We start from the raw sequence: 19977 nt of genomic DNA on the forward strand, positions 1-19977 counted from the left end.
GTAAGCTGAGTAGCATCAAGAACCCTACAGAAGACCAGATATTAAATAATATTTAAGTTTATGAAAAAGCTAAAGTTTAAAATCATTATTTTCTACATGAAGATTAAAACAAGTAAATTTACCATCAGAAAATGATTTTGAGGAACTAGCTCATGAAAAATTTAAGAACTTGTCAGTGAAAAATCATGTTCAACACTAGAACACGTGAGAAACAGAATTTTCCTTTGTGGGAACTTTAAAGGAGGAGACAAACAATTGTCTGTTTTCAGTTGCTTAGTGGAAGGCAGAGATCTAGACTGGATGAGTGTTTAGGGTTCAGCTCAGTTCTACTGTCCTGCAAAAAATGAGAACAAAAAGTCTGCCATTCTGAAGAGTGGGAAAAAGTCATGAGTTGAGTGATTTGTTCATTTTTACAGCCAAATTCTGCCCAGGCTAAATATAACCCCTTATGCAAATCATAACAAAAATAAACCTGCATTTTGAGGGCCCAAGCTTAGAACATCACCTAATTTCCCGAGCCCCACCATCATTCAGCAAATTTTAAGCAAGGCAGGTGTGAACAAGCATAGAAGGAAAAGGATAACCTACCCTGCCCTCTCCCTCCCTCTGTGGAAGAGACCTTGACCCAGGCCTCTTTCTCCCGTGGAGAAAGTGGGCATCTGCTCTCCTCCAGCACTGCATGTTAGCTTTCATCCTGATATGCACTATTTTTATTCAAGAATTTATGATTAGTGAAACAACTCCACATTGAACTTGACTATCTGAATATAAAGCAGGACTGACATTTTGAACAGAACAAACAGAAAACAGTGACTACTAATTTGATCAAAGCATGAAGTCGACAGAAAAACAATTATGAAATGGGACTTTAGTGACTCAACAGGAAAAGCATTTTGCAAGATGCACCGTGACCCCACTTAGAACTGACAGAGTGGTAATACCACCTTCAATCTCCAGATGGCACCCCAACCATGGCCTGCTGGGTTTCCTTGCAAGGACTGAAAACGCTTCTGTGTCTCATCTGAGCAGAGCTAGTGCATTTCCCAAATCAACTAATGAGACGTGGAGTGATGGGAGACTTTGGTTATAATCAGCATTTCCAACCTTAAAATATGAGGGCAGAAGGAGAGCTCATAATGGGGACTTAACCTTTTCCTTTCTCTAGCTTCTCCCCATCATCTTTTCCTGGATTAAAAGAAAATTTTAATGATGAAGCAAAACATTTATTAATTTTTTAAATAAGGAAACTCTGTGTGTTCCTTCTTTACCTCACCTCCAGCTGGTTTAATGGTTCCCTCAGCTGGGTTTATTCACATAAGACAAGCACCTAACTCATTTTACTACCTTGATTAACTCTTTCTTTTAACACATTTATTGAATTACAATAAATTGTATTATAACCCATCTAGTACTGGGTAACTAAATACAGGCCCTGCTCTTGAGAAGTTGATGGTCTAACAGAAAGCAGAGACTTCTATCAGACTGAAAATCAAAGACAACAAATCCAAGTGGTGTGATACAGACAGAGAGTGAGCACCAGAGTCAGGCAGAGTCTGGTTCAAATCCTGCCTGGGCCACTATCTGTGATGATCCTGGCAAACATCACTGCATAGAGAAAACATTAGGGCTGGGCGCGGTGGCTCACGCCTGTAATCCCAGCACTTTGGGAGGCCGAGGCGGGCGGATCACGAGGTCAGGAGATCAAGACCACGGTGAAACCCCGTCTCTACTAAAAATACAAAAAATTAGCTGGGCGCGGTGGCGGGCGCCTGTAGTCCCAGCTACTCGGGAGGCTGAGGCAGGAGAATGGCGTGAACCTGGGAGGTGGAGCTTGCAGTGAGCCGAGATAGCGCCACTGCAGTCCAGCCTGGGTGAAAGAGCGAGACACCGTCTCAAAAAAAAAAAAAAAAAAAAAAAAAAAAAAAAAAAAAAGAAAACATTAGTACCTATGCCTGCGAAGTGTGCTAAGAGAATTAAGGAATTAATTAACCCCCAGCACAGAGCCAGACACACACATAGTCCCTCCAGAATGAAGAGACAGTACACAGCAGGGCTGAGATTATGTGCTTCTGGCAAGACTGATGTGACTGAATTCCTGATTCAGTCACATAGTGCTGTGACCTTGAGGACATTCACCTAACCTTTCCAGGACTTAATATTGAGCCTGCCCTCTGTGAGGCAGTTTGAAGACTAACATGGTAACATGAAACTGACACATTTAGAAGAATGCCTGGCATAAGGCAGACACTGAGTGTTAGTTGGTATTATTGCACAGTGCAACCAATGCTATGCTGGCATAAGCCGACCATAGTACTATGAAATTAGCTTCCTGCTAACCAAGCTTGGTCCATCCAGGAGGGCTCCCTGAGGAGGTGACCTCTAAGGATGAACAAGACTTAGGTGAAAGTAGAGCAGAATATGAGAAGAAATTGAATATCCAGTCTCAAAATAAAAAACGAAGATGTGTAGAGCAATTTTCTAAAAAGTGCATGCAGCATTTAAACAATGCCATAAAGAAGCTGGCTCAGGAACTGCTAGGGAAAAAGCACCAGAGTGAAAAAGCTAATACTATAAGCACAAGGACTGCAATGCGAGAAGAAAGTGAGTGAAAAGTCTCTGAAATGAAATGAGAAGACAACAGAATTCTTGTGTCCACTGGTAAAGAGGGGGTGGTGTTCTCCACGGTGGACTGTGGAAAGAGCTTGGGGATTGGGGGTGGTCTGTAGGTCTTTCCACACTCAGCATACACATGCTCTGGCTGGCGCCCACAGGCCCTGCTCACAGGCCTGTCATTATGTGGCTCTCTGCCCTCTTCAGGATTGTCTGCTACTCTGGGTGATGGCCTGTCCAGTTTGGACTGATGTTCCTGCAGCTCAGGGACAACAACAAACAGAAGCACCACTTGGTACATGTTTGGTCCTCTTGTGTGTAATATGGGATGCTGGCCTGGGTGTCAGAAGACACAGGCTCCTGTCAGAGCTGGGACACTAATTGGTCATGTTAGCATTAAGAAGGGATTTCACTTCTGGGAGCCTGAATTTCCTTAATACTGGGGACAGCTGTGCTTACTCAGGGGTTATTAGAAGGGTTAAATGAGCTCAAACATTTTGCATGCCCCAAAGCACTACCCTAATAGGAAATACTGCAACTAGGGAGAAGAGAACGGGGCTTTCTTTGGAGCTAGACAGATCTGGGTCTGGCTGAGCCTTTTATCAGCTGTGTGACCCTTGACAAAACTGCCACTCTCTGAGCCTGTTTCCTAAGTTGTAAAATAGGCCACACTCATGGCTTACTGTGCTGATACAATAACTAAATATAATCATGCACATAAAGGCTTAGAATAGCACATGGCAAAAAAAAAAAAAAAAAAAGAAGCCTATCATATTTTCACAATGACTTTTCTTGCTGTTAATATGACCACTATGACGCCATATATATTTCTAGGTCTGAACATCAGAATTTCTTAGAATGAGTCTTGTCTTCCAATTAATTCAGCACTGTACCCAATTAATTAATACTAACTAATTTACACCCAAGATATCATATGTGTGAAAGCTCTGGTTTATACCTAGGCCAATTATCACAGTAAGGACAGATCTGATCTCTGTGCAGGCTTGTTAGCTTTTCTTTGTTCTATGGCTACGGACTGGTACTGTAATACCAACCAGCTTTCTCAAAACTGTATGCCGTGAGTGCAGAGGAAAACAGACACAAAACACCCAGAGTAGGCATCTCAGCGCAGCAGACAGTACAAGTTATCCCTAGTCCCTCTTTTTTATTTTATTTTCTTAATTTAAATAATGCTGTGTGTTCCTAACATTTTCTGTTTGGACAACACATTACTATGGCAATGTTTTGTTTTGTTTTGTTTTGTTTTGAAATGATTCAAAAATGAAATCAGAGGAGCTGTGGTGGCTCAGGCCTGTTGTCCTGGTGCATAAGGAAGCAAGGCTCGGCGTTTGAGGCCAGCCTGTGCAACACAGAAACCTCTCGTCTATATAACTAAAAAAATGACATCAGTTCCAAGGGCTCCTACGTGAAAAAGTGAACCCATCAGTAAAATCCCATCGTGGTTCTGGAAAAAAAACAACTTTAAGCACATGTTCAGAACTACTGTACCATGGGCATCCTTTTCACATGTGAAAGCCTGGCTATGGAAAAAGGACAACTCAAGAGAACAATCCCAACAAGAAAAAAGGAAAACTAAGACACTTGGGTTTCTCTCACGTGCTAATTTTAAAGTACAATTAGTTAAATAGTTTTATTTTTCAAATACTGCTTTCCAGACACTGCTTCCCTATTTTAGTCACCCATCATCAACTTGCTACTGGGCTAGGACTAGAGTTACAGCCACAAAAAGGGTTACACCCCCAAAAGACCCTATTTTTCTATTGCTAAGGAAACCAATTCCAAAGGGGAAATGAAGAAAAGACATGAGACAGGAAAAAGCTTAAAGATGTGGTAGCAGCTGCAGACCAGCACAGCGTCCTACAGACACCCACAAAGGCCTGCATGTAGGGCATCAGGGCATTCCCAAATGAACCATGACGTGCAGAGCGGCACCGAGTTCGGGAAAACCAAGAACTGAGTGTTGGGTTCCGATCTGCCAGGGTTATAATATCCTCTGGCAAATGCCCCAGATGTAATCTGTACAAAATGGAATTAAGACGAAGCCCTCCCTGCTGAATGCCTGAGACGAACCAAAACATCACTTCCATTTTTATTTCAGGGCAAAAACTATATTAGAAAGCATTAAAGCTCTTTTAAAATTTGTCTAGCAGGTTTTCCAGTCTTTGTCAAATGCCTTCCCACCCACCAAAAAAAACTATATTAGGAAAATTTATAATGGAAGCAAAAATGGATCAGATAGGGTATTTTTGTTGATTTCTACAGAAGAATAAACTGATTTGAGAGAAGGGGGAAGCGTCCTTTAAACTTAAAAATTTGGACTATTTTATAGCTGGAGACAATTAAGACTATCATTTTGCAAGATCTTTCCATCTCCCAGACTCTGGAAGGAAAAATTATGCAATCCCATTGTCCGAATTAGCCATTTTTTGCATTTGTGTTTGATTACTACCCTGCAGATAAGGAACAATGTTGAATCAACATCATTCACTAAACTTAACTTGGCTGCTCTTTGTATTATTTAAAGCGCTATTATTTTCTTGGAGCTAAAATTTTCCCCAAGTAAAATACTTAGGTAGCCATAATCTTAAAACTCTCTTTGAGAAGATACTGCTGAAGAAAAGAACTCACAGAGCCAAAACTCTGCAAAACCTAGGAGTGAAGTGTAGTTTCTGGGAGTAGGATTTACATAACTGCTGTGTGATAGTATAAAATGCTGTTTCACAAAGTAGTACATGAAAGGTAAACTGTGTCAATATAATTTAATTTTAGGCTGCGTAAAGAAACCACGTCTAAAAAATGGGGGAATGTATCTCAAGATTGGTATTCCCTCTCCTAAAACTGCAAAGTAGCTGTCACTAAATCAATGCCCACAAAATTAACAAATCAATGCTTAAATGCTTAGGACTTCATGGATTTATACCATAAGTAATACAAAAAGCAGTTTTTAAAAAATTACTTTTATTCTTTTACAGTTCATTTGATAAACTGGTTCTGTATTTTTCTATGAAATGTCTATTAAAGGTACTCTTGCTGCTAGGAATCCACTATAGATATACATCAAAATCCCCATTACAAACAATAACAGCCCATTATACGTTTACAGCTTCCTTCTGACTCTCTCGATAGGCATAATTATTATTATCATACCTCCATATTATATGTAAGGCAACTGGGGCTGAGAACGTTTAAGCGAAGCGACCTGCAAATGCTCAGAACTTCTACTCTCAGGCTTTCCTTGATATCCTTCTTCTACTAAAACTAGGCCCTGTTATACTATCTTCTATTTGTAGCTCATGAGCTACTACCAATAGCCTAGGCTTGAGAAACTACACAGAGCTTTTCTGTTTAAAAAAAAAAAAAAAAAAAAAAAGGCGGTGGGTGGCGGGGGGTGTTGTCTGAAACCATTTGATCTATGATACAGTGTTCTTTTACCTTCAGAAGAGCAAGGTGGAAAATAAGGTATTAAGAAGCAGGTAGGCTAGGAGAAGATCAAACATTTCTTTAAACTTTCAACTGCTAAGCTATACAAGCTTCAATTACTCCAATAATAACATGATATGGGGGATATTAAGTGATTAAAGGGTGATTTAAATATCAATTCTATACTTAAAGATTTTTTTAAATTAGAAAGATTTATCCCAAAGCATTATTTAATTTACAAAATGTGCACTCCAGCAATGCCAATAAAAGGGCGACACTGAGGATTCTGGGAAGATGAGAGAATCTCAGTGGCAGCATTGTTTGGGGGTTTTTCCAAAGTCCCTATGTAAAAATACAGAGCTAGCAGAAAACAAAACAAAACAAAAATCCAGGGACAACATTTACACAAACTAGGTGATATCCCCAAGATTTAAGCGAGTAGGAGCAAACACCAACAGCCACATGACCTACATGTGATCGGCCTCAGGTGTGTGTGGGAGGGGACAGCAAGGGGATACCTGACAGACCTGAGGGCAGCAGGCCGGTGTGAGATCAGCAGCAGAAACTGGGAAGGATTTTGCCTTTTCCAACAGAAGCTGGGCACACGGGTACTGAATTTAAAAGGTCTGAAGAGGCAGACACAATCTAGACCCCAGCACTCTCAAAATCACCCAGAGAGGGCTCCCTTCCAGGATGGGCCCACAAAGGAGACACTCCAGAAAATGAAATCAAATTTCAGCAGGATAGAAATAAGAGGGATAAAAGCATAAGAGAGGCTACATAAAAGCCAAGCTAGGAAATATTAGAAAGCAAAGCACCATGCTTCTGAACACCATCTAAGATGTCAGAGAGGGAGCTCTGTGAAATTACAGCAGCTATCTAAACCAAGCCACCATTTAAAAAGCTTGGGAAAATTAACTCCACATAAAAATAAGCAAGAAAAAAAAATCAAGGTTGAACTCCAAAATTACTGTCAGAAAAAAAGAGAGTAAGACACAGAATAACATCCCTTTAGACAATATAAGAATGCTAAAAAGACATGCTCAAAAGAGACAAAAACTACATTATAGTGATTCAAAATAAGAAAACAATATATAAACATTATAAATCAGAACTTGAAAAACTCAAAAAATAAAGTGACAGAAATCAAGAAAAAAAATAGAAATAAATGAAGACAAACCAAGAAAGAACACAAGAGCAAATAAACACAACAAATAATGCCCCCAAAAGAAATAAAAGGAAAAGAGCAAAATAGTAACAATAAAGTCTAAAAAAAAAAAGAACAAAAAAAAAGGTTTGGGGCCTGGCATGGTGGCTCACACGTGTAATCCCAACACTTTGGAAGGCCAAGATGGGAGGAATGCTTGAGGCCACAAGTTAGAGGCCAGCCTGGACAACATTGTGAGAAACCTTGTCTCTACAAAAAAATAGAAAATTAGCTGGGCATGGTGGTGAGTGCCTGTGGTTGCAGCTACTCGGAAGGTTGAGGTAGGAGGATTGCCTGGGCCCAGGAGGTCAAGGCATGATCGTGCCACTGTACTCCAGCCTGGGTGACAGAGCAAGACCTTGTCTCAAAAAAAGAAAGAAAAGAAAGAAAAGGAGGGGAGGGGAGGAAAAGAAAAGAGGTTTGGAGAGAAACTGACGACTAAAGAGAAGTAAAGAAGACAAAGCATATGGATAACAGGAGCTTCTGATAAAGAAAACCAAAGCAAAGGAACAGGAAAAAAAAATCAAAAACTGTAATTCAAGAAAAAAAAAGACTGGAAACTATATATTGAAAGAGCATACCATGGTATCTAGAGATACCAACTCAGAATGACCAACAATCTTCCAGTAAAATTAACTATATTTGAAGAAAAAAAAATCTTATGAACATTTAGGCAAAAAGAGCATATGATTTATAAAGGAAAGGAAATTAGATTATAATCTGACTTTGACAGCAACACCTATGCCAAAAGAAAATGGAATAAGGTATTTAGATACTCAAGGAAAAACTGTGAGTCAATAATTTTATTTATTTATTTATTTATTTATTTATTTATTTAGAGACAGGATTGGTCTCACTCTGTTAACCAGGCTGTAAGCGCAGTGGCACGATCACAGCTCAATGCAGCCTTGATCTTCCAGGTCCGAGAGGTCCTCCCACCTCAGCCTCCCAAGCAGGTGGGACCACAGGCACTCACCACCACACCCAGCTAATTTTTTATTTTTTGTAGAGATGGGGTTTCACCATGTTGCCCAGGCTGGTCTTAAACTCCTGGGCTCAAACAGTCCACCTGCCTCAGCCTCCCAAACTGCTGGAATTACAGGTGTGAGGCACTGTCCCTGACCAATAATTTTATATTCAGAAAAACTCACTTTCAAGTAAAAAGATCACAGGTAAGTTATTATCAGTATACAAGAACTCAGAGAATATTTTTCCCACTCCTTAAGGAATCCACACAAGAACAAGCTTCAGATGATCCAAATGCCTGGTGCGAGACTGACACAATGATTGATGGAGTGTACTTCAATGTAGTTACTCACAGAACCAAGGGAGGAGAGACTGTTGAATGTAACAGCTATGTGGTCTTGAAAATACAGAATACATCATTTTTAAATGGAGGGAGAATAGACATAGCATGGGTTTTAAAAAGTTGTTTAGTTTTTCCACTAAAAGTCATTTAGGTTTTTAACGATTTTCAGTATCATGGTATGGTGGTGGTATTCGTATTTTCACTCTGAGACTATTATATGTATAATGTGAAAAGACAAATGAGATAGATCAGGATATTCTAAGTCTCCTTCTGTATCCCTAAGACCCTACATTCTCTGTGTGAAAGAAAGGAGATGGAGATGTAATTAATATTAAAGAGGTTAGGTAAACACAGGCATACCTCATTTTATTGTACTTCACAGATATTGCGGTGGTGTTTTTTTTTTTTTTTTTAAACAAATTGAAGCTTCGTATCAACCCTAAGGCAAGTCTATCTGCACCATTTTTTCCAACAGCGTATGTTCACCGTCTCTGTGTCACATTTTGGCAATTCTTGCAGCATTTCAAACTTTTTTGTTATTACTGTATCTGTTACAGTGATCAGTGATGTCTGATGTTACTACTGTAATTGTTTTGGGGCACTATGAACTGCACCCATATAAGATAGTGAACTTAATCGATAAACGCTGTGTGTTTTCTCATTGCTCTACCACCTGCTCTCCCTGTATCCGTCTCTTCCTCTCCTTGGGCCTCCCTATTACCTGAGACATAACAACATTGAAATTAGGCCAATTAATAACCCTAAATGACCTTTAAGTGTTTGCGTGAAAGGAAGAGTTGCACATTTCTCACTCTAAATAAAAAATTAGAAATGATTAAGCTTAGTGAGGAAGCCATGTCGAAAGCTGAAACAGGCCAAAAGCTAAGCGCCTCTTAAGCCAGTTAGCCAAGTTGTGAATGCAAAAGAAAAGTTCAGGAAATTAAAAGTGCTACTCCAGTGAACACATGAATGATAAAAAAGCAAAAACGGCCTTTGTTTTAGCGGTCTGGATAGAAATACAAACCAGCCACAAGATTCCCTTAAGCCAAAGGCTAATCCAGAGCAAAGTCCTAACTCTCTTCAATTCCATGGAGGCTGACAGAGGTGAAGAAGCTGCAGAAGAAAAGTTGGAAACTAGCAGAGGTTAGTTCATGAGGTTAACGAAAGACGCCATCTCCATTATATAAAAGTACAAGGGAAAGCAGCAAGTGCTGATGGAGAAGCTGCAGCAAGTCATCCAGAAGGTCTGGATAAGATCATTGATGAAGGTGGCCACACTAAACAACACATTTTCAATGTAGATGAAACAGCCTTCTACTGAAAGAAGATGCCGTCTAGAACTTTCATGGCTAGAGGGGAGAAGTCAATGCCTGGCTTCAAAGCTTCAAAAGATGAGCTGCCTGTCTTGTTAGAGGCTGACGCAGCTGGTGACTTTAAGTTGACACCAATGCTCACTCACCTCACCAAAAATCCTAGGGCCCTTAAGAATTATGCTAAATCTACTCTGTCTATGTTCTAGAAATGGAAAAACAAAGCACGAATGACAGCACATCTGTTTACTGCATGGTTTACTGAATATTTTAAGCCCACCATTGAGAACTACCGATCAAGAAAAAAAAAGATTCCTTACAAAATATTACTGCTCATCAACAATGCACCTTATCACCCAAGACCTCTGATGAAAATGTACAAGGGGATTAACATTGTTTTCACCTGCTAACATCAATTCTGCAGCCCCTGGAACAAGGAATCATTTTGACTTCCAAGTCTTATTATTTAAGAAACACATTTCATAAGGCTACAGCTACCACTGATAGTGATTCCCCTGATGGATCTGGGCAAAGCAAATTAAAAACCTTCTGGGCTGGGCACAGTGGCTCACGCCTTTGGGAGGCCAAGATGGGCGGATCGCGAGATCAGGAGATGGAGACCATCCTGGCTAACACGGTGAAACCCCGTCTCTATTAAAAATACAAAAAATTAGCCGGGCATGGTGGCACGTGACTGTAGTCCCAGCTACTCGGGAGGCTGAGGCAGGAGAATCGTTCGAACCCAGGAGGCGGAGGTTGCAGTGAGCCGAGATCATACCACTGCGCTCCAGCCTCAGTGACAGAGCGAGACTCCGTCTCAAAAAAAAAAAAGAACTTCTGGAAAGGATTCACCATTTTAGGTGACATTAATAAAATTCATGATTTGTGGAAGGAGTTCAAAATATCAACATTTGAGAGTTCAAGACTTTGGTGGAAGAAGTAACTGTAGCTATGGTGGAAATAGAGAACTAGAGAATAAAAAGTGGAGCCTGAAGATGTGAGTGAATTGTTGCAATCTCATGATAAAACTTGAACAGATGAGGAGTTGTTCCTTATGGATAAGCAAAGAAAATGGTTTCTTGAGATGGAATGTACTCCTGGTAACGATGCTGTGAACACTGTTGAAATGACAAAACATTTAAAATACTACTTACATAAACTTAGTTGATAAGGCAGCAAAAGGGTTTGAGAGGACTGACTCCAATTTTGAAAGAAGTTCTATGGTGGGTAAAATGCTATCAAACAGCACCACATGCTACAGAGAAAGCTTTTGTTGAGAGGCCAAGTCAATCAATATGACAAACTTTATTGTCGTGGCCTCATCCAGCCCAACCTTCAGCAACCACCACCCTCATCAGCCAGCAGCCATCAACACTGAGGGGAAACCCTCCACAGCAAAAAGATTACACTCTCTTTGGTAATACAGTATTTTTAAATTAATGTATACATATATATATATATTTTAGACATAATGCTACTGCATACTTAATAGATATAATTTTCCCTTAAAATAAACCAGGACTTCTGAAAGAAATGGCTTGGGCAGGGATGTCCAAAGTGAGCCTGAAACACCTCAACATATCACATAGCCAGGAATCTATCTATCAAAGACTATGAGGGTCACATTTCAAAAGGACTCAGAAATCTTGAAGAGGTTTCCATGGGAAAAGGCGAGAAAGTCGGCTTTGAGATAAGAATTATAATGGATTGAACCCATCAAATATGTTCAAATCCATAATTTCAAAATGAAAGGAACAGGGAAAAAAAAAACTCCTAATTTGTCACCTTCTGAGGATGACAGAGAATCAATTCATTATCTTGAGAACTGGGTAAATAAAAGGAAAGAACCAAGCACTTATCCTGCTTTCCTAAATGAACTATACTATTTGGTAACTAAATAGTGAGTAAGTGAGGACATTATCTTATAAAATTTTACCAGCTAAAAATTGAAAACAAAATGACAGAATTTACTGTCACCATATTGCAACCCCTAGTGAATGACTGGATATAGGCACAGAATGCACAAATCAAAAAAGAATGAAACCCAGACATCGTGACATCATGTGCTTCCTAGTGTATGAAAGAACATAACGCAAACAATATAGTCTTGCCAAAAGGACAGAACCTGAATCTGACCGCACTTCAGGTTCCAGCTGCCAATTTGCAGGAAATTCAGAGGACAGAGGAGCAAGTTGAACTGCAACATGAGGGTACAATCAGCAAAATCCAGATGGTTGAAAAGCACAGTTCAAAGGTCAGGGCTTTTGAATAGATAAATTGTAGGGAAAAGAAAATGACGAAAAAAAAGAAAATGATGAAGGAGGAATCTTTAGATTAAGACTTAAAAGACTATATATCAAGTTTTTAAAACTGGCAAGACCAATCTAGAGTCTAGAGGTATACACCTGAGTGATTACCACTACAAAGAAAGGCAAGGAAATGAGTATTACAAAAGTCAGGAGAGTGGTTACTTTGAGAGGGAGGAGGGGTGTTGTGACTGGGATGGGGCACATAGACAAGTCTGAGGAGGTTGGGAAAGTTCTACTTTTTGACGTGGAAGGTAGTTACATGGTGTCCGCTATGTCATAAATCACTTAACTCCCTGAATCTGCTTTTTCACTTAACTATTTGGTGTGTTTTTCTGTTTTATAATACACATTTTTTTTTTTTTTAAAGGATAACGTGACCAGTAATGCTAGAGACAGGGAGAGCCAGAGATGGATCAAATCTGCTTCTTCAAAAGAGGTTCAGACTCTCCGTTTAAGATTCTGGCATCAGAGTTAGGCACGGTGGCTCGTGCCTGTGATCAATCCCAGCACTTTGGGAGGCTGAGGCGGGGGGATCACTTGAGGTCAGGAGTTCGAGACCAGCCTGGCCAACATGATGAAACTCCGTTTCTACTAAAAACATAAAAATTAGCCAGGCATGGTGGCGCAGGCCTGTAATCCCAGCTACTTGGGAGGCTGAGGCAGGAGAATCGCTTGAACCTGGGAGGTAGAGGTTACAGTGAGCTGAGATCATGCCATTGTACTCCAACCTGAGTGACAAAGTCAGACTCCAACCCCCCCCCCCAAAAAAAAAAAAAAAATTCTGGCATCAGGTCTAAACAATACTCCTTTCTCTTAGCAAAATGCGTCCATAGCCATTAAAATGATCAATTTAGCAAGGCACATTAAACAGAACAATTCCCTTTCACAGCAGCGTATTTCCTTAATATGTTTTAGCTGCCAAAATTATGAGATCACAGGAGGAGACATTCTCAGCCAAAAGCCCATGAAGAAAAGCGGGTAAATGTTTAAATGACACAGTTCAGGAATTAATTTGTGTTTATGTAAAATAATTTTAATTAATAAAGCTTTCCAAACAATGTTTCAGTCCACAGCCAATAGAGAGGAAAATAAAAGTAGCATGGTTCTCCAAGCTGTCTACCTGACATGTGCAAGACTGCTTACAAATTAATTAGAGACCATCTTCCCTTATTTCAGGGGCAGCAGTACTCCCATTTGTGCTTATGCCTAACCTTTTCAACCTATTTTGGGCTACCATTAAAAACTGTTCCAAACCAATAATCACATTTTAAAGTTAAAAATCATAACTAAGGACAAGAAATCATATTAAAAAGTATTCCAAAGCCTTGTTTCACACATAACCTACTTTTGGAAACTAAAGGAGGGAATGTAAAGTACTTAATTCACCTTTCACGTTTTTTGTTTGTTTATCTTTATGAAAAGGACTTTCTTAACCAGGGTCCACTGGACAGAACACACGTTCTGCCATTAGCTTGGAAACAAACAATTGCAAAAACTCTTTTACCACCTGTGACATATCCCATTTTATCTGCATAACTTTGGCATCTTACGTCACTGTCTTCTACAGTCTGTGCCAGCAGTTTCAGTTTTTTCTCTCCTTTTGGGGCGAGGGGAAATTCATGTGGTCAAATGGCATTACAGAATTACTGAAAAGTCACTTTACTTTCCCTAAAAGCTTCCAACACAGAACATGTCAACTGTCAATAAGCACATGCACAAACACACTCACAGAAAAGACTGTAATCCCAGCACTTTGGGAGGCCAAGGCAGGCGGATCACTTGAGGTCAGGAGTTCGAGACCAGCCTGGCCAACATGGTGAAACCCCGCCTCTATTAAAAATACAAAAATTAGCCAGGTGTGGTAGCAGATGCCTGTAATCCCAGTTACTCGGGAGGCTGAGGCAGGAGAATCGCTTGAACCCAGGAGGTGGAGGTTACAGTGAGCCGAGATCATGCCACTGCACTCCAGCCTGGGTGACAGAGCGAGACTCCATCTCAAAAAAAAAAAAAAAAAAAAAAAACAGGCCAGGGGCTGAGTGCAGTGACTCACGCTGGTAATCCCAACACTGCAGTACAACCTTTTGATTTAAGGACTTGTTGAAAGGATTATCTGTAATTAAACTTAAACATAGTAAATTATTGTAAAATCCAACAGACAGTCAAAACTGCTACAACTTTCTGCTTTTCAAGCCTGTATACATACACCCACACGCTTTTGAAAGCAGTAGGTGAGTCTTACCGGCCTGTGTGCACACAACACCCTGGGAGCTTACCATGACCGTGCAGTCCTCTGAACCGCTGGCAATGACCTGATCGTTATGTGGGCACCAGTCTATGTCCAGCACTGGTCCTGTGTGGCCACATACGGTAGGGTAGGATTTGTCAATTCGACCAGTCTGAAAGAAGAGAGAAACAAACCTATTATGTAACATCAACACCACAGACGTTATACATTTTCTTAGGCCCATTTCTCCTTTATTACCTCCACCCAAAACTCTCAATTTTCTAGATATGATGACTTCGTATAGTCAATATCAACTTTCACTTCTAGAAAAAGCCACTACCAAGGACATGCCATCAAATTACAAGAATTCAAATCCCTAGAACCAAAAAGATGTAATCAACTGCACTAACAGACATAGCAAAAGGGAATATGAAAGTCTTTTTACCAAAATACAATTCTAAATAGCCAAATTGTAAATTAAAAGGATGTTCCATGGCTTTTTAAAAAAAACCCTAAACCTTGGTATTATTCAAAATGTTAATACAGTAAGACAATATCCTCAAATATATAAATTACCAGTTCTGGAAATGAATGGCACTATTAAAATGTAAAGGTCGGGGCGCAGTGGCTCACGCCTATAATCCCAGCACTTTGGGGGGCTGAGGCGGGTGGATCATGAGGTCAGGAGATCCTGGCCAACATAGTGAAACCCCACCTCTACTAAAAATACAAAAATTAGCTGGTCGTGGTGGTGTGCACCTGTAGTCCCAGCTACTCGGGAGGCTGAGGCAGGAGAATAGCTTGAACCCGGCAGGCAGAGGTTGCAGTGAGCCGAGATCACGCCACTACACTCCAGCCTGGTGACAGAGTGAGACTCTGTCTCAAAAAAAAAAAAAAAAAAAAGAAAGAAAGAAACAAGAAAAAAGGAAAAAAAAAGAAAATTTAAAAAGTTAAAGTTAAAAAATAAAAAGAAAAGCTTTAGCTATCATTAGGGTCTAAAGAGCCTACTACATTTTAATGTCTCAGTCTCTCTGCTATCCTCAATCAACAGAAATGCCAGCCAGACAATCTAGTTAACACCAACTTAGACCTCACCCATTAGCCAGTTCCACATCTGATTAAGAATAAAATGCTTAATGTTGGTCATAAATAGCTACCACAATTTGCTCATGTCACACATTTGAATCTAGCAAGCCAACCAGGGTTATTGGACCAATTTTGTGTCAACTAAGACAACTGCTATTGTTAACAACGGGTGCATGAAAGTGGTTTCCTTTTTAAAACAGCTTAATGCCAGTCCACGCTGAAGCTGTGTATGCTCTAAGAGCAGGTGCACAGAAAGGAATCACTGCAACATATGGCTTAATCTATTTTTTGTTGTTTTTGCTCTTATATGGCAAATCATCCCAACACTGGAGCAGGCTTCTTAGCAATTTTTCAAGAACAGAAATTTCTACGATTTCTCCAATTTGACTTGACTGTGCAAATCTCCAGGGAAGCAGAACACTAACGTGTAAAGACCACAGGCTCTGGAATCAGACAGGTAAGGGTTCAAATCCAGGCTCTACTGATTAAACAGGTGACTTTAGACAAGTCATGTAATCTCTCTAAGCTTCAGCTCATTCGTCATCTGTAAAATAGTTAACAATGATACTTAACTCCCACAATTACCGTAAGGATTAAATGAGAGAACACTTTTAGATAAATCACAATTCAGTATTATAATTATCTGTAAAATATGTAAAAAATGTAACCACAGTATCTGGAATAAAATATCCAATAAAAGCTGTCACATTATTAGTTCTTCTAGTACAATAATTTACTCCATCATTAAGAATTAACAAATATGTGTTGTGAACTTTTATGGACCAGACATTGTGCTGAGTGCTGGAGATACAGACGTGAACAAGGCAGTCCTGTCCTGGATAAATGTGGAGCTCAGTGAGAGGAGAGACATTTAAACAGCCAATTCTGGTGCCACATAGGAACATAGAAGGAAGACATTCAAGCAGGTTTGTGGGGTCACAGTCTCTGGAGAGGTTTTCTTCTGGGAAAGGTAAGCTCTAAGTTGAGGCCTGAAGATGGCCCTGTTTACAGACCTAAGGCCTAGGTTTCTTCACGTTCCTCCACTTTCCCTTGCAACCCAGTTTGGATCTTCCAAAACGCATCACCAAAAAAGGACTTCAAAAAAGGAAATTCCAATGAACACCGTATCACATAGAATCTGGGTGTCACAGGAAGGAGCCACACAGTTCATTTACAGGCAGCGAAGCATAAATGGTTGAGAACCAGACTGCCCAGAGTGTAGTCATGGTTCTGCCATCTTCTAGCTGTGAAGTCCTAGCCAAATTACTCTATCCCTCAACCTCAGTTCCTCATCTATAAAACTAGAATGTTTAACTGTTTATTCCTTAAGAGCTGATGTGAGGACTTAATGAGACAATCAAGGTAAAGAACTTGGTACTGTCCCAGCACTTGAAGTACTCAATAAACATTACCCAAAATTTAACAAATGCTGGAATCTACCACATTTCTGATAGTGTCTCTCCTTAAAGAATGACCAGCTACTAAGTCTAAGCCACGTGGTTTTGCTTATCTTATTGCATTATCACAAAAGTCATGCAGGCAAGATGGAGATTTCACTTGCATCCTTGAGTTACTACCCCAGGTAATATTATTGCTTAAGCTGATGGTACTGGGATCACAGGTGTTCATCCCATTTTACATAATTATTTAATAACTGTTACATAATTATTAAACTATAGATATAGTAACTCTTTCGAATGTGTGCTCTCTCCTTCCTTTCTCTCTCTCTCTCTCTCTCTTGTTCTTGTCTCATGTTGCCTCGGCTGGAATGCTGTGGCCATTCACAGGCACAATCATAGCTCACTGAAGCCTTGAACTCCTGGCCTCAAGAGATCCTCCTGCCTCAGCCTCCTACATAGCTGGAACTATAGGTGTGTGCCACCATGCGTGGCTTGAATGTGTGATATTTCATAACTTAAAACATCCTAAGGCTGGAAGGCCAGAATGAAGTTTGACACACATTTAAATAGACAAACCAAAAGGAGAGAATTAAAAGAATGGAACAGAGGCAAAAATTAAAGAGATAATGGCTGAGAATTTTTCAGGTTCAATTAAATGCATAAGTCTTTAGATTTAAGAGGCACAAATCCCACCTCCAGCAGTATAAGTGAAGACAAATTCTTATCTATTCATATCCTAGTGCAATTTAGAACACCTAAAACAAAGAGAAGATTCCAGGAGCAACAACAGAGAAAGGACAGATTACCTACTGACAGAGTAATTAGACTGACTGTGAGCAGACTTCTCAGAAGCAATCAGAGAAACAAAGAAATGGAAAATATCTTGGAAATGCTAAGAAAAGCCACCACCCTTGTATTCCATACCCAGAAAAACTATCATTCAAAAATGATGACAAGAAAAAAGCAAACAAAAAACACTGTAGACAAAAAGAGACAGAATTTACCATGGGTAAACCCTTGTTCAAAAAATTAAATTCTTAGATCTGTCTCAAAGAATTGCTGTATTAATTTTGAAGAATTAAGTTTAAGGACTCATTTCGGGAAAAGAAAGTAAAGTAGAAAAACAGACTGGTATAGCAAAACAACAGTGAGCAAATAAATAAATAAAGCAAATACAAACAGGTACTATGTAAAACAGTACCAATAATACCTACTTGGATTACAGATTTTAAAAAGACAGAAATAAAATATTAGACAACAATACCATTTAAGGTAAAAGGCATATGATCAGACTTAAAAATTGACTAATTTTAGACTTTAAATAAAGATGTCCAAATGCAGAGTAAATACTAAAAGGAAAGAGAGAGAATGTATAATTTCTGGGGGTGGGTGGGGGTGGAGGTGTACTAGAACAGCTAGAATTTAAAAACTGGCTCAATCCAATAGAAAGAGAAAATAAAAAGAAAAAAAAGACCAAAGAAAGTATGAATGCAACTCATGAAAAGCAGAGACAAATTTTTTAAGAAAAGAAAAAGCATGAAAACTAGGAAGCACAAAGATGGTGGAAATAAAACCAACTATAAATCATGATTTGCAGTAAATGCAAGATTAAGCTCACTAGATAAAAGACAAGGCCTCTCAGATTAGATTAAATCCAGCTACAAAACATATTTTAAAAAAATAATGGCACCAAAAGGCAAATAAAGGAGGAGGACATATTAAAAAGTATACCTGGTAGTTAATACCAGAACAAACAGACTTTAAGGTGAAATGCACTATTAGAGATTAATGTCACTACCTGACATCTAAAGAAACAATTCACTGGAAAGTTATATTGCCACTATAAACTGTAATTCATCTAACCATACAATTTCAAAATAATTAAGGCAAGCGTTGACAGAACTTGAGGAAGAAAATGACAAAGTCGTAATCTTAAGAGATTTCAACAAAGATTTAAGAAATTAAACAGACAAAATTAATATGAATACAGAAGATTTTATAAAAATTAACTTTGATCTAATGAATATATATAACCTTGTACCTAACATTTAAAAATACACTTTTTTCAAACATACATTAAACATTAATTTGTTTTAAATTATCAATTAGGAGACCACAAAGCAAATCTCAAAAAATACCAAGGAGTCAATAGCAGGTAGAGCATGTTCTGAGTATAATGCAATACAATTAAAAATTAATAGAAAAATAAACCAAAAATCTCCAGTACATTTGAAAATATTTTAATTTACTAAATAATTCAGTTTTTTAAAAATCATAATGGATAACAGAATAAAAGTTAAAACTGAGCGATACACAACATATCCAAATGTGCAAGATACAACTAAAACAGATATTAGTGAAAAATGGACAGTCTTAAATGCATATAGTAGAAAAGACTGAAAATTAATGCATTGAGTTGCTACCTTTAGAAGTTAGAAAATGAACAGAGTACATCCAAAGAATGTAAAATTATTAGAAAAGATGCCAGGCGCAGTGGCTCATGCCTGTAATCCCAGCATTTTGGGAGGCCAAGGCAGGCAGAACATGAGGTTAGGAGTTCGGAACCAGCCTGGCCAACATAGTGAAACCCCGTCTCTACTAAAAATACAAAAACTTAGCCAGGCGTGGTAGCAGGTGCCTGTAATTCCAGCTGCTCAGGAGGCTGAGGCAGGAGAATTGCTTGAACCTGGGAGGTAGAGGTTGCAGTGAGCTGAGATCGCAGCATTGCACTCCAGCCTGAGCAACAGTGCAAGACTCTGTCTCAAAAAAAAAAAAAAAAAGGAAGAAAAGAAGTCAGTGGAAAAAAAATCAATAACAAAATCAACTAAACTGGATAGATCAGGAAAAGAGATAAGGCACAAATGAATACCAATAATTTTAAAAGGCACATAACTTACAAATAAAGTAGAAATTTACAGAGTATGAAAATACTAGGAATAACATTTGACAATATATAAAAAATTGAATGCTCTAGATGAAATACACAATCTCATAGAAGTAAAAGTAACATCAAAAGATTTTCAAGAATAAATAAATGTAAATTAGATCCATAACCATAAAAGATCAGTAGTATAACTCTAC

At 39.0% G+C, this 19977-nt stretch overlaps 1 protein-coding gene and 1 non-coding gene across 9 annotated transcripts in view; one reads left to right on the top strand and one right to left on the bottom strand.

Moving 5' to 3' along the window:
* CORO1C (coronin 1C) overlaps window positions 1-19977 on the bottom strand; it is a 123192-nt gene that overhangs the window by 16828 nt on the left and 86387 nt on the right. For 7 of the 8 annotated variants that reach the window (XM_063614476.1, XM_055238614.2, XM_055238616.2 and 4 more), the window contains one exon: window positions 14460-14582. The exons of the other annotated variant lie outside the window; for it this stretch is intronic. In XM_063614476.1, the coding sequence (XP_063470546.1) occupies window positions 14460-14582 (123 nt within the window). The remainder of the gene's footprint in view (window positions 1-14459; window positions 14583-19977) is intronic. 8 annotated transcript variants of the gene reach the window in all.
* Window positions 4748-4808, top strand: LOC129461319 (U7 small nuclear RNA). The gene has a single exon (XR_008650473.1). It is a non-coding gene; the product is annotated as a U7 small nuclear RNA (small nuclear RNA).

The sequence above is a fragment of the Symphalangus syndactylus genome, chromosome 13 (genome assembly GCF_028878055.3).
Source record: "Symphalangus syndactylus isolate Jambi chromosome 13, NHGRI_mSymSyn1-v2.1_pri, whole genome shotgun sequence".
In the NCBI taxonomy this organism is placed as follows: domain Eukaryota; kingdom Metazoa; phylum Chordata; class Mammalia; order Primates; family Hylobatidae; genus Symphalangus; species Symphalangus syndactylus.